Source organism: Haliotis rufescens, unplaced genomic scaffold (assembly GCF_023055435.1).
Source record: "Haliotis rufescens isolate VD_foot unplaced genomic scaffold, xgHalRufe1.0.p SCAF_12, whole genome shotgun sequence".
NCBI classification, from domain to species: domain Eukaryota; kingdom Metazoa; phylum Mollusca; class Gastropoda; order Lepetellida; family Haliotidae; genus Haliotis; species Haliotis rufescens.
In genome coordinates this window covers 9,233,360-9,249,347 of record NW_025963802.1, presented here as the reverse complement: position 1 = coordinate 9,249,347, position 15,988 = coordinate 9,233,360, and the positions used below count along the sequence as shown (strand labels likewise).

The following is a 15,988-nucleotide window of genomic DNA, read 5'->3' as shown; positions in this document are numbered from 1 at the left end:
ATGAGAGCGACCTGCAGCAGGTAATCGCGTATGTTAATTAAACCAATAGAACTCTGACATTCAGCAGAAATATAAATTATAAATACTAGTATCTTGCTCTATTTACGAAAATAACTATACAGCTTTGATAAATGATGGGCATCATTGTGGTTGGTTGGTTTGTTGTTTAACGCCGCACTCAGCAGTAGTCCAGCTATATGACAGCGGTCGGTAAATAATTGAGTCTGGACCAGACAATCCAGTGATTGATATCATGAGCATCGATCCACGCAATTGGGATCGATGGCATGCATCAACCAAGTCAGCGAGTCTGACCACCCGATCCCGTTAGTCGCCTTTTACGACAAGCATAGTTACCTTTTACGGCAAGCATGGGTTGCTGAAGACCTTTGCTAACCCGGATCTTCACGGGTCGGGCATCAGTATGAATGTATGAAACATGAAGGAGAACATCACTGTCGTGTGATTATTTTGTGAATTTCCTCTGCGTCACTAGTGAGACTCAATGTCATTCTCAAATGATGCAAATGAAAAGTAAGGGCAACTTACCATCAACGTGAATTTGTCAACCATGCTAACCAAAAGCATCAGGCCCAACTCGTCACGACTTTCACTCACACCGTTACATTCTTGCCCTCCTCGGATCATACCCCACATTCTGAGATTGTTCAGACATGTTGGAAGGATAATAAACGACAGAAATAAAGAAATGAAAACGTAGATGTTCCCGACTTACGATATTGTTTACATTTCTGACGAAGCAAGAACGAAGGTGATACAGTAACATCATTGTCTCCACCCACCCACTTAACTTCACCCTCCCTCCCACCCACCCCCCTCTCGACTTCGCCACCACCCACCCCTCCGCCCAACTTCAAGGGAGCCCCAGACAACAATGTATCCTTACGCTATTTTCACCAGGTGGGGAGATGTTTGGGATTAGCAGTCAATGTGAGTGAACGTGTTTTGTTACGGCTTTTTTAGCTGGCCCCAGTTTGTGTCGGCATGTGTGTGTCTCATGGTGGGGTCCCGTCACTACGGTGATAGGCTTGTAGAGTTTCCCCCTCCCCTCCCGAACAAGACACCATCGGGTTAGGGAGGCTTGAAGAATGCCCCGACGGAGAAGCTTCACTACACACTTGTACCCATCAGCTCTGATGAAAGACGTCCAAACATGCCTATCGCTTCGTTTACATCGTTCTTTATAATAGACGAACTTGCAACAACGCTGGGGGAACCGTAGTACAATGTATGGGCTTGTAAACAAGGGGGTCGCCCATCACTCGACACTGGCTGGTCTGCTTTGTGTTGACTTGTAAAGTGAGGAGGTGGGGTAGAACGCATGAAGGCGTGGGACAGGGTTTATAGTGTGTAGGGGCACAGGGTTTATAGTGTGGTGGGACAGGGTTTATAGTGTGGTGGGACAGGGTTTATAGTGTGTGGGACAGGGTTTATAGTGTGGTGGGACAGGGTTTATAGTGTGGTGGGACAGGGTTCATAGTGTGGTGGGACAGGGTTCATAGTGTGGTGGGACAGGGTTCATAGTGTGGTGGGACAGGGTTTATAAGGTGGTTGGTCAGGGTTTATAGTGTGGTGGGACAGGGTTTATAGTGTGGTGGGACAGGGTTTATAGTGTGGTGGGACAGGGTTTATAGTGTGTGGGGATACGGTTTATGGTGTGGTGGGACAGGGTTTATAGTGTGGTGGGACAGGGTTTATAGTGTGTGGGACAGGGTTTATAGTGTGGTTGGTCAGGGTTTATAGTGTGGTGGGACAGGGTTTATAGTGTGGTGGGACAGGGTTCATAGTGTGGTGGGACAGGGTTTATAGTGTGGTGGGACAGGGTTTATAGTGTGGTGGGACAGGGTTTATAGTGTGGTGGGACAGGGTTTATAGTGTGGTGGGACAAGGTTTATAGTGTGGTGGGACAGGGTTTATAGTGTGGTGTGACAGGGTTTATAGTGTGGCGGGATACGGTTTATAGTGTGGTGGGACAGGGTTTATAGTGTGGTGGGACAGGGTTTATAGTGTGGTGGGACAAGGTTTATAGTGTGGTGGGACAGGGTTTATAGTGTGGCGGGATACGGTTTATAGTGTGGTGGGACAGGGTTTATAGTGATGGTGGGACAGGGTTCATAGTGTGGTCGTACAGGGTTTATAGTGTGGTGGGACAGGTATATAGTGTGGTGGGACAGGGTTTATAGTGTGGTGGGACAGGGTTTATAGTGATGATGGGACAGGGTTTATAGTGATGGTGGGACAGGGTTTATAGTGTGGTGGGACAGGTATATAGTGATGGTGGGACAGGGTTTATAGTGATGATGGGACAGGGTTTATAGTGTGTGGGACAGGTTTTATAGTGTGGTGGGACAAGGTTTATAGTGTGGTGGGACAGGGTTTATAGTGATGGTTGGACAGGGTTTATAGTTTGTGGGAGGAGACAGGGGTTGTAAAACTGAGGGGATATAATTATATATATTATTAAGAATTATTTAGACGTGGATCAACGTAAACATGGGTGGTTCGTGGGGACGCAGTGAGACTTGTCACACAGTTAACGCTTGATATACTGAAGGCGGGTATAGCGAAACATCCGATATAACGCAATTCCAATCACTTGCAGTTTGCAACAACCGGTATTGTGTATAAACAGGTGGAAAATATAATAGTTAATGTTTGTTTGTCTGGGGATTTTGTCTTTACCAGCGCTTGGGAAAATAACATGTTTTCTGATCAATAACAATTTCACAAGTTTAGAAATCAAAACAGGTGAATTAGATTGTTGTTTGGCACAGAGACCTTGTGTGGGTTCCGTCGACTGTTAACTGAATGCTTTTAAATATTAAAAAGGGAAATTAATTGAAAAACAACAATCCATCCGGTGTTTTGAAAGGTCAGGCATTGGCACTAAGCACTTAAAAATCACGATGACAACCGTTGAGAGGTTCCTTTGTTTAAAAAACCCTAGAAAATAGCTCCGAGAGAAACATCGTTGCTCGGTTTTCCCACAAATTGTTTGTCGAACTTTAACCGACATTGTGGTCGACGTAAAACAACATCCGCATGGTATGGGTCAATCAAGCGTCCGGCAAATTAATTCCTCTCACATACCCTTTTGTCACACTCGGACAGTCCACTCCACACCTGGCAAAACAAAACAAGCTGGACATGAGGACAAACCTAAAGAAGAGCCCACTGCGGTATTCTGGTCGGAGCTAACCAAAGGGGTCACACTTTAACGCGTGGTGTTTACTTTTGGGCGCGGGTGTATTTATCGTGTGCAGGTTGTGATCCGCCCCCTCCCCCACCATTGATGCAGTGAATGCAGATGAACTGGAGAAGGCGTGGTGATACATGGTGGCCCTCGTGCTAAGCCTTCTGTGAAAGTACTCGCGTTGTTCGCGGGGATGTGTGTTACATCTAGCCGACATCGGGGCTCCAGGGGGCGGGTAGAGTAAGAAGGAGCAGACGACAGAAATGGGAAAGGGTGGTTGGGTCAAAGAGGGTCTGTTTAAGGAGGGTGTTGCGGGGTTTGGGAGGCATCCTTCCTCGATATAAACGGGGTGTGTGGTGCTTGGAATAATAGGACGTTTGCCAAGAGTTGTATTCGCAGATCGGACAGTCAACGTTAATAGACTGCAGGGAGTTCCAGTGTTCAGGGCTTTGGAAGATTGGAAAGAATAGATAACTGTATGGGTCACGATGACCTGGTCTCTAGGACTAAGATATCGTTTCTGTGCGAAAACGCGCTTTTAATATAATTGCATTTATATAGCGATGTGCATGTTCGCACGTGTGTGTGTGTGTGTGTGTGTGTGTGTCTGTGTGTGTGCGTGTGTTGGGGAGACGCTCTATGCAGTCGACCACGGAGACCCACACTGAAATCTTTGCACTAAGATGGCCGTGACACCCATACTGGTCTCCTTCGAAGACACAAAAACATAGATTTAATAAATCTTTCACCACAAACATCCACCACCACCAGCCTATAGTTATCCCCTTTTCAACTCTAGGCTGGAATTAAGGGACTGGATGGTCTGAAGCTAGTCTGTCCATACAGACCCTGAATCAAATATATCCCATGGAGCCCATACAAGTCTATAATATTTGGCAAGTCTAGATTGCTGCAATATCAAGGTCTCTGAAAATTAAGGTCTCTTGGCTCCTTCATATTATATTTTATAACTATAATTTAACAACTGTTTTCGTACATAATACAGAACAATTGGTCCGATAGTGTCGTAAATGATACATAACAATTGCCCCATAGTATCGTAAATGATGCATAACAATTGGTCCCATAGTGTCGTAAATGATACATAACAACTGGTCCCTCAGTATCGTAAATGTTACATAACAATTGGTCCCTTAGTATCGTACACGTTACACAACAACTGGCCCAATAGTGTCGTAAATGCTACATAACAATTGGTCCCACAGTGTCGTAAATGCTACATAACAATTGGTCCCATAGTGTCGTAAATGATACATAACAATTGGTCCCTCAGTATCGTACATGTTACATAACAATTGGTCCCATACTGTCGTAAATGATACATAACAATTGGTCCCATAGTGTCGTAAATGATACATAACAATTGGTCCCTCAGTATCGTAAATGATACATAACAATTGGTCCCATAGTGTCGTAAATGCTGTAAAATTCTTGGTCACCGAGTGTCGTCAATGTATTAGGAATCTTTGTGTACTCTATAGACAAATATCCCTTAATGTCGTAATACTACAGGAGAATGGGACCCTCAGTGATGTAAATGCTACACGTGAATGTCTGGATAAAGGAGTCTGTCTCCAAGAAGCGAACGAGAGACTAAATAACAAAAGGTGCTCAACTCTAGATCTGAATGATTTGGCAAGTCTAGATTGACTCGGCTCTTGGAAATTAAGGATTGTCCTGGGTTATATTTGGATGATTATATTTTATTTTGTATCTATATATTTAAACAAGATTTATTTCTGGGACTATTTGTCAGTCTAAGGTAAAGGGAATCCGTTCTAGTAGTAAGCCAAGGCCGAGGCAATGCGTAACCCGGAGCAGGATGAAAGAAGTGTTTGAAACAAGATGTGGTATGGCAGGGCGGCATGCTGAAACCAAGTCTTTCGGAAATGGTGGGGTTCTGAGGCGTGCAGTTTCAGATGGGGTTGTTTCGGGATCAGGGGTTCAATCCATGTGCTTCCAGAATAGATATGTGGAGGTTTGGGAAGCAACGGCCAAAGGAATCTGAAGATTAAAGATGAAGGCCTACAAAGTGAATTCTCACAGCACATTCTACGAGTCTAAAGATCTTCTGTTACAACTGAGTCAGGGACTGCCTGTGAAAGCAGCGTCCGTGTCTGTATTGTATCGTCAAGGGAAAATGCCGCCATAATAACAGAGAACCAGGCGTTTGAACCTTATTTCTGTCTTGGGTCATAGGTCAAATCTTGACGATAACATTAAAACGCCCGTCGTCAAAGAATTCCATTTATTTCAAACTGTGCAATGGTGTACTATTCAAATTGGTGAACGGTATTTTACAATATTGTCTAAAAGGCTCTATATATTCATTAATATACACATTTCATCAAACGGAAATCGACAACAATAACTGTTTGAGTGAGTGAGTATGGTTTTACGCCGCTTTTAGCAATATTCCAGCAATATCACGGCGGGGGACACCAGGAAGGGGGCTACACACATTGTACTCATGACGGGAATCGAACCCGGGTCTTCGGCGTGACGAGCGAACGCTTTAACCACTAGGCTACCCGACCGCCCCAATAACTGTTTGAAGTGTATCCTCCTTAATCCAGGAACCTCAACTGCAGACACTCCCTCCTATAAGCACATAAATTTATTTATCTCTTAGGGTGAAACGATACACCGATATTCCGATGCATCGCGATACTTGACCCACGATACGATATACGATAAACGTGGGCCCATTTATCGATACGCCACGATGAACGCAAATCTCAAGTACTGCGTTTCCTCGCTATTGTGCCTTTCAATAAACCGCTAACTTGGTTATAGCGCACGGTAACGCATGGCTCCCAAAAACGTACTTACATTTTTAATAAGCTCAGGTTTTACACTGACAGATGTTTTTCCCCATCTCAAAAAACATTTTCAGCTGATCCCCGCATGCACATAACACCGGAAATACCAGTCAGCAAAACCGAACTGAAGTACGCAATTCAATACCATCATTATACTACCTTGTTATTAAAACGTGTTCATTGTATATCTGGACATGTATTTGTAATATATTTTATTAATTTTATTCAAAATTTCATTTAATATTGTTTTCATTAAGTTAGGTGAAATCGTGTGTGAAGAGATACAGCAACCACGGTCAGATTACCGCTTTTGACGCATTGTAACGAACTTTAGTTGCTAAAGAATGGATACATATATTAAAAATGACATACTTTGACTCGTTAAAAGTCATATTTGTGGCAATTTGGCAAATGTATGTCAACATAACATTTTCGCAATCGAAATACATGTCGCGCGGGAAGTCCCTACGGTGACTGGTCAAATTGTTCCATACGTAAAAATATCCTGCAACTGCAATCACCAGTACCAAAATGCTACGCTTGTGGTTTTTATCATTTTAAATACATATATAGTAAAAGCTGCAACTAAAGTAACACGATATTGGATTATATTATTCCTGATAAAACAATTATTTCTGATACAATTTCTTCGACCATTGCATAAAAACTCTTTGAAGTTGTATCACTGGTGAAGTACATTAATTATTTTCTGGTGTTTGAACTTTGAATTGTTTTGAAGGAAAGTTAGAGAAAGTTCCACTTTGAAGCTTAACAACTTAGTCTCGTTATTATAAAATAACTTTGACTGTTCCAAACTCATGAAAGGTTCAATCTTGACATGCTTTAAGTCTTGTTTTTGTATCATTGCGTATCAAGATACGTAACGTATCGTGACCAGAATATCGAGATACGTATCGTATCGCGATCTTCCTGTATCGTTACAGCCTTATTTATCTATCTAAAAACCTGTTTATCTGGACACTGAAAATGATACCGTTCGGGTCAACGAGGTGCGCTGTGCCGTAGATTGCGACAGCAGAACACTGACAGATAGTGACGGCGCATAAACGACATTCGTGGGTCAACTGGATCAACTACCAGAAACTAATTACCCCAAACCTCTGAACAACCAGCGCTTGCAATGCATCAGCGTACAACGAATGTTTTAAAATCTTGTACTTGTCTTTGACCGAGTCCCGTGACTCGCGATGTTGACGTGAACACTGACGGGATCTGGCGGCCATGTTGACCGTGAACGTGTCTATCTATCTGTCTTGTGCTGGTGTGACCTTTGCGTTGCTTGATGAAGAGGGGTGGCTCCCAACCGCGCGGTCACTTTGTCATGTCTGTCACAGGGGAGGGGGGTCAGTGCAATGACGTCTTTGTTTGAGTAGGGTCACACTGCGGAGTATATTTCCATCTGCATCAGTGCAAGCATGGTTTTAGGTTTTCCGATGCCCGTTCGTCATGCTTGTTTCTCCGTGGGGGTTCGGAGGTGTGCAGTACGTCATGCTTGTTTCTCCGTGGGGGTTCGGAGGTGTACAGTACGTCATGCTTGTTTCTCCGTGGGGGTTCGGAGGTGTGCAGTACGTCATGCTTGTTTCTCCGTGGGGGTTCGGAGGTGTACAGTACGTCATGCTTGTTTCTCCGTGGGGGTTCGGAGGTGTGCAGTACGTCATGCTTGTTTCTCCGTGGGGGTTCGGAGGTGTGCAGTACGTCATGCTTGTTTCTCCGTGGGGGTTCGGAGATGTACAGTACGACATGCTTGTTTCTCCGTGGGGGTTCGGAGGTGTGCAGTACGTCATGCTTGTTTCTCCGTGGGGGTTCGGAGGTGTGCAGTACGACATGCTTGTTTCTCCGTGGGGGTTCGGAGGTGTGCAGTACGTCATGCTTGTTTCTCCGTGGGGATTTGGAGGTGTGCGGTTCGTCATGGTTGTTTCTCCGTGGGGGTTCGGAGGTGTGCAGTACGTCATGGTTGTTTCCCTGTTTGGGTTCGGAGGTGTGCAGTACGACATGCTTGTTTCTCCGTGGGGTGTGGAGGTGTGCAGTACGTCATGCTTGTTTCCCCGTTTGTGTTCGGTGTGCAGTACGTCATGGTTGCTTCCCCGTTTGGGTTCGGAGGTGTGCAGTACGTCATGCTTGTTTCTCCGTGGGGTGTGGAGGTGTGCAGTACGTCATACTTGTTTCCCCGTTTGGGTTCGGAGGTGTGCAGTACGTCATAGTTGTTACCCCGTTTGGGTTCGGAGGTGTGCAGTACGTCATGCTTGATTCTCCGTGAGGGTTCGGGGACGCTGTCACTGCCATATGGTTCTCGCTGATGTTTTAGTTCAGATTTCAGTTGTACAGGGTTGCACCCCTTCGAATCTCCTTCGATTCTCCCTGATCACGATCATGTTTTGTCAGCACCATACCCGTGCTCGTTTTCATTTAAGTTGTGACACGTGAAGGTCCGGGCTAGAATAGGTCTTCAGCAACCCATGCTTGCCGTAAAAGTCGACCATGCTTGTGAGAGGCGACTAACGGGATCGGGTGGTCAGACTCGCTGACTTGGTTGATTGATGCATGCCAACATATTCCAATTGTATGGATCGATGCTCATGATGTCAATCACTGGATTGTCTGTTCCAGACTAAATTATTTACAGACCGCCGTCATAAAGCTGGAATATTGCTGAATGCGGCGTAAAACAAAAAACACACACTAAAGTTGTAAATGCCAAAAGCCTCAATCAGTTTGAGCTTTCCTCCTCATCAAACTGACACGTCATTGTATGACTGAAACACTTCACAACGCAGCTTCAAACAAAACTCACTCACTCAGTCACGTATATTCATGCCCAAAAAGAATATATCCCCGTGTGTCACAAGTTTATAATCGTGAAACATAAAAGCGTCGTGTTTTTATTGTTTTCAGGGTGCCTCATAAAACGTTCACTCATGAAAACAAGTATATTTCCAACATGCATTTCCCTCGACATTTATTACACAAGAGGCACAATTCATAGTTGACATGACAAGGAGAGTCTGTCGTTCTTGACAACGGGAAAAGATGTAGCATCGTGACCACGTTCTGAAGGCCGCCGTCATCGTTTATCAACACCTCTCAGTACCGCCATGACAACTTTACGATTGTCTCCTTTTCGGCTAAGATGCATTCAAGTCTATTCTTTCCAACTACAGTTTTGTGAAGGGCCTGTCAGCCCTACGATTGCAGCAATAACTGAATATCTGAGAGGAAGTAAGCCTTGCGGAGTGGCAGCTGTCATTGGCCAAGATTAGAGTCCCTCTTACAAGACAATTATTGTGTCGCTATCTGACAGTAAGAGTCGCAATATACAAGGATTATGTCTTTTACGATCCACTTATAGTAAACCGTCATGATGTCGCCCGTTAGGCGTATTTACAGTGTGTCTGAGCGGCGATATACCAGAATGCATTGCTTTTGAATTATGGCTCAGACCGGATCTAACATTACATGATTACTTCCGGTAACAACCATTCGTGATGACAATCATTCTCGAGCCGTGCTTCGATCACGTTTTATTGCTGGCAATGTAGAGCTATAGGATATTATAAGCAAGAATTATGCTGTAGAAAACATGATAAAAACATAACATGGCAATCCAGATCAGCGACCACAAACACATAGTTTGCTCAACCGAATTTCGAAGTTACGTATACATGGTAAATATTCGAAATGATATTATAATGATATTTTGGAACCTCCTCAGTCATCCTGCTATATAGTTGAAGACATGGGCCTTATCAGAACTATCCCATGGGGGTAGGGTTAGAATAGGTCCCCATCAACCATGTTTGTGGTAAGGCGACTAAATGGATCTGGTGGTAACAGGCTAACTTGACATGGTTAGCGTGTCATCGCACCCACACGTAGTGGCTCGATGCTCATAATATCAATCACTGGATTGTTTGGCCCAGACTTGATTATTTACAGGCCGTCATACAGCTGGAGTATTGCTGATTGCGGCGTTATACATTACTTTAACTGGATACATTTCCATGGTCCCCGGTACTACAGGTAATATTACATAATAACACATAACGGGCGGTAGGGTAACCTGATGGTAAAATCGTTCGCTCGTCATGCCGAAGACCCGGGTTCCAATGCCCACATGGGTAAAATGTGTGAAGCCCATTTCTGGTGTCCACGCATGGATATTGCTGGAATATTGCCAAAGGCGGCGTAAAATCATATTCACTCACACAGTATTCATATTGATATACATAAAATACAGAGTGACCTCAGCTGCCAATTTCTGTGTCCGTCAGAAACGATGCTCTTGGGTTTCATCCAAGGGATTAACGTCAAGGTCACATTGGGACTTCCTCCACTAACAGCCTGACACACTTGGTGTTGTGATTCACTCACTCACCCTCTCCCAAAGATCGGTTAGTTTGACGCATTGAACGGATGACTATATAGTTGTATACTCCCCAGGGAGAAGAGAAAGCATATTGAATGCCTACATGCTATGCACGATCCTGAACCATTTATGTCGCAATCGTGAACATTTACTTTCTATTGCTGCTGCAATCGTTTACCAATAGATGCCTTCTGGCTTTATACTGATGCTTATCTCGAGAAAATGAGTCCAACAACATTACTGTGTTCCTTCAAGAGAATTTCACCACCTTCGCCAAGTGCATACTTAAGATTGAGTGCTTCTACACTTAATAAGTGACGCATTTGAAATAGCTTTCAACAATTATATCTTGAGACATCACGAGCAGCGTGTCATATTAATTTATTTCGCGAAGCCAGCCTTAAAAACACTCATATAAAAAAGTACCCGTTGAATTCGAAGGTACACTCGATAAATTCACTTTGACGTACATCCGAGTTCACAGACATCGCTGGATCTCAGTCCTCATCAACCTGAATGACATCAAGTGCACAACTACAGATGCAAATCTAAGGCGCACCTGTCCAAAACATAAAAGGCTCGCAGAAGTTCCAGTTATTGGTTTTGAAGACAAAGCAAACATGTCTGTAGTACAAGGGAGACATATGTACATTGTAGGATCGCGCTTTGTTTGAAAATCATAAATACACTAAGTAGAAGTCAACGAAGGAGCCGCTAGCGTGTTGGCCGACAGTAAATCTAGACCTACCTGTGACAGACTATCAGTCTTTGAAGATGCCGCTTTAAAGAGAAACGCGAGAAGAACAAGGCTATATTATCGTGTCCCCATATATCTTTGCATTTAGTTTCTTTTAATTTGCTAGAGTTGTGTAATTTACCTGATGTGTCCGTGCTGCCAGATTCAAGTATCATTCTTCGGTGGTTAAGTTGATTTAAAACTTGAAACAGTTTTTTAAAAATATGGCTCGTTGTGTGAATTAAATTTCAACCACGGGGTTAAAAGGCACGTGGGCCAACATGCTTGTCTTCTTTCACGTCCGCGCCTGCTGTCCAATCGTTTCAGAGTGAACTGATTTACAATGTATTTCTAAACTTGAATATATCAATAAAAGTGTACATAGCCTTTTATGACATCACGTAATGCTACTGATTTTTAATTGTTTATTTTCTTAAGTATTATATTTGTCATCCATTCTGACACTGACCTCTTCCATTGGGTGAAAAGGTATTGTTTTTTTATACAATCAGATGACATTTTATTCAATTACGTTATTCTTTTCTACAAGGGTGCTATCGATATGTGTGCTCCAATTTATGATACATAGAATGTGGCTTGGAACGTTGCTGTTACACTGAACAGGCTTAACAACTTCCAACGGCTGCTCTCTTATCTGTTCAACAGTTTAAGAAAACAAATCGCACAAAAATCCAATTCAGACATTTTTTACCAGCAAACGTAAAGGTCATCGATTAGCCTCCAAGTAGAGAGAAGCATATGCAGTATGGAGTGGGTGTGGCTATGCATAACAGTGATACATTGTTACAAGTTATAACGCCACAGTATTCCAGTTACGTCACGGCGTAACGTAAATAATCGTGGCGGGACCAGACAAACCAGTGATTGATGATATGAGCAACGTTCCATGTTGGGGTACGATGACATGCCATCATTCACCAAGTCATTTGATCCAACGAAGTCGCCACAACTAACAAGCACAGCTTGCTGGGGACATATTCTAACCCGAAATGTCCATGGATGTGTTGTAATTCCTTATAGGCAAGTCTAGATATGTGGAAGGACTCCAGTCTCTTATAGGGACAACGTGTTCTTATTATTTACATAATCTCGAACTTATGATTTAAACTAATAATTATTGCCTTAGAGACTTGTGCAAGTCTATCTAACCCCCTTCCCCACGTGATCTCAGTGGTAATGACTAAATAGTGTGATGATACAATTTAATGATATTGTGATATATACATTGTTATGATACATCATAATGATAACTATTATGAAACAGTGGGGTGATACAGCGTGATGGTACATTGCCGTGACACAGTGTTGCGATGTAATGACACATTGTGATGATATAGTGTAACAATACACCATGATTATACACTGTAATGACACAGTGTACTGAAACAGCCATTACAAAGGTAATGGATACCCGGGGCAGCTAATAAGACAATAATTTGCATTGAAGGATGCGTCATGGCGGCCATTAGCCTCGCTTTCGTTTCAAAGTATACAGGATCTGAAATTTGATAGACGTTTGTGTAGAGAAATAGACGGGGAAAGACAACACAATCCCACAGTAACCTCACTTCAAAGTCTATTCTCCCGATGGCCTGCAATTATAGCGATTGCTCACGAATACCTGTTCGCTATCAAAGGACTATTTTGCGCGACTTTGTCTACGGCAGAAGTGGGTGATTAGGCACAGCTTCGTCCGAGGTTTCGGTTTACACTTGAGTGGGGCTCGTACACATAATCTTTGAATTGTAAAGTGTTAAGTTTCACACGTATTTCTCTGATGTTCACATGTGGAATTCATAACACGTGTGATTGTACACAACTGTCCATTCAAAACGCGTCCTTTGTCACGGGAGCAGTTGTCGCCCGTTGTGATTTTGAAAACAAACAAAACGAATTGTTTTCGTTGTTTGTGAATCAACATTCATTTGATACAAAAAGTATATACTGCGTTACTGTCACCCTCCTCGGATGTGTATGATGACGTGTCACTGTCCCCGTGGACCATGTTGGTGATGCATGGCGTTGAGAGTCGTGGCAGGCATGCGCGTCTGTTATCCTCCACAAGTGTGTGAAAGTTTCAGCATGTCTTAACGGGGTATGTACACGCAGGTTCAAATTTCGTGTGAAATCCACACGTAGGTCCCGACTCGTACATAATTCACATGCAGGTAACTATCCATATGGTTTTCACCTGTAAATTTCAATTTCATTGACATACACATTTGTACACCGATTTTAAACGAAAATGGTTTGAATTAGTGTCAATTATTTTAAAGTCGTATCAAGGCTTACTTTCACTCATCACTCAGCTACCCCCGACGCTACCACACACCAACCTCAAACCTCAACCCCAACCCCACAACACACCATCCCAAACCCCAACCACACACCAACCCCAAACCTCAACCCCAACCTCCACCAAACCAACCCCAAACATCAACCCCAACCTGCACCACACACCAACCCCAAACTTCAACCCAAACCCCCTCCACACACAAACCCAAACCCCAAACCCAAACCCACACCACACACCAACCCCAAACCTCAACCCGAACCCCACAACACACCATCCCAAACTCAAACCACACACCAACCCTCAACTCCAACCTCCACCAAACCAACCCCAAACATCAACCCCAACCTCCACCACACACCAACCCCAAACTTCAACCCAAACCCCCTCCACACACCAACCCAAACCCCAAACCCAAACCCCCTCCACACACCAACCCAAACCTCAACCCCAAACACACCACACACCAACCCCAAACCTCAACCCAAACCCCACAACACATCATCCCAAACCCCAACCACACACCAACCCAAACCTCAACCCCAACCTCCACCTAACCCCAACCCCAACCCCCTCCACACACCAATCCAAATACCAAACCCAAACCCACACCAAACCAACCCTAAACATCAACCCCCAACCTCAACCAAACCAACCCCAAACCTCAACCCAAACCCCCTCCACACACCAACCCAAACCCCAAACATCAACCCTAACCTCCACCACACACTAACCCCAAACTTCAACCCCAAAACCCTCTACACACCAACCAAAAACCAAAAACCCAAACACACCACACACCAACCCCAAACCTCAACCCCAAACCTCAACAACAAACCCAAAACACAACATCCTAAACCCAAACCACACACCAACCTAAACCTCCACCAAACCAACCCTTAACCTCAACCCAAACCCCCTCCACACACCAACCCAAACCCCAACCCGCACCACACACCTACACAAACCCCAAACCCCAAACCCACACCAACACAAACCTCAACCTCAACCCCAACCCCAACCCCAACCCCCACCACACACCAACCCCAACCCCCAGCCCCAACCACGTGGTTCTAAGAGCGACTTCTACGGTGAATTAAGAACGACACCTAACGTTCGCAGGGGCCTTACCATATTGCATGTCATAAATCAATTCAACAACTGCTGCTTGAAAGTCATTGCTTGATAAATGTAACTCGATCGAATTTATCAACAGGTAGTGAATAGCGAAATAAGGCCATTTTGCACTTCGAGTGACCTCAGCGGCCTGGCGGGAACCCTCCTCAAAAGATTATAACCTGTCTAATGTAACGAACTCTGATAAGTCGAACCCTCGCACTCGTACACCGCGTCATTAGTTATGTGTTCACTTCTTCTACAATCAATTCAATCAGATTAACGTTGAACTTGGAACTCTCCAAGGAACTGTCTGCGTTAGCGGGATATATGATAAGACAAAGTCAAAAAAAAAAAGGGGGCACTTCACCAGCGTATTGGAATGCTGGCTATTTGAACAATATTACAGTCAGTTATATCACGGACCGCCAGCTTGATGTGGAAGGAAAGCCCGAAGTGATGCAGATCTTTGTCGTTTGCTCTTTGTGAAATCGTCGAGCATGCTGACAAAACATGTAACGCAATCAGGGCGAATCTTGGAGTCGAACCCGTGAATATACGTTTTGGGCCCAAGAGACTCTGCACCTTACACCACTGGGCTACTCGTGCCCCCCTGGATCCCCCCCCCCCCCTCCCCCTCCCCATCCCCATCCCCCTCCCCCCCCCTTTTTGAGAGTGGTTCAGCATGGTTCAAGATGGCCACCTTTAAGTTTCGTTGTCACTGAATTTCACGGTTCGTCGCTTGTCTTAGAATTTCGTGGATTTCTTGAATGCTTCTGTTCCGACTATCATGACCTCGTATGTCCAGAACATTGACCAGTTGCTCACATCAATCTACGGCCACACGTTGAAAGTGATAAACATTATGATTAGCATGACTTGGGTATAAGGTCGTCTCTCGTACAGTACGCCTGAGACGGGGTTCCCGCGGTCAAGGGGTTGTACATACTTGTCGCTATGGTAACATTGTATCGTGACAATACATTATTTAAAAGTGGGTACGGGGTCTGTGGCTTAGCCTAGTGGGTAAAGCGGTCGCTCGTCAAGAGATGGCCCGGGTTTGATACCTCATATGGATACATTGTGTGAGACCCGTGAAGATCCGGGGTAGAATTGGTCTTCGGCAACCCATTCTTGCCGTAAGAGGCGACTAACGGGATCGCGTGGATCGATGCTCATGATATCAATCACTGGATTGTCTGGTCCAGACTCGATTATTTACAGACCGCCGTCATATAGCTTGAATATTGCTGCGTGCGGCGTAAAACAACAAACAAACAAACATTGTGTGATGACCATTTTTTTGTGTCCCCTTGTGATTGGCTAACATGTTTTAAAAGCGTCGTAAAACCAATCTCGCTCACTTTAAAAATGGGCATGA

General features: G+C 44.3%; 2 protein-coding genes across 3 annotated transcripts in view; one reads left to right on the top strand and one right to left on the bottom strand.

Moving 5' to 3' along the window:
- LOC124143892 (fibroblast growth factor receptor-like 1) overlaps window positions 1–15,988 on the top strand; it is a 115,096-nt gene that overhangs the window by 13,583 nt on the left and 85,525 nt on the right. The window lies entirely within an intron of this gene.
- On the bottom strand, window positions 7,500–8,030 carry LOC125378391 (nascent polypeptide-associated complex subunit alpha, muscle-specific form-like). Its single transcript, XM_048393863.1, has one exon. The coding sequence runs from the start codon at window positions 8,028–8,030 to the stop codon at window positions 7,500–7,502; it is 531 nt and encodes a 176-aa protein (XP_048249820.1).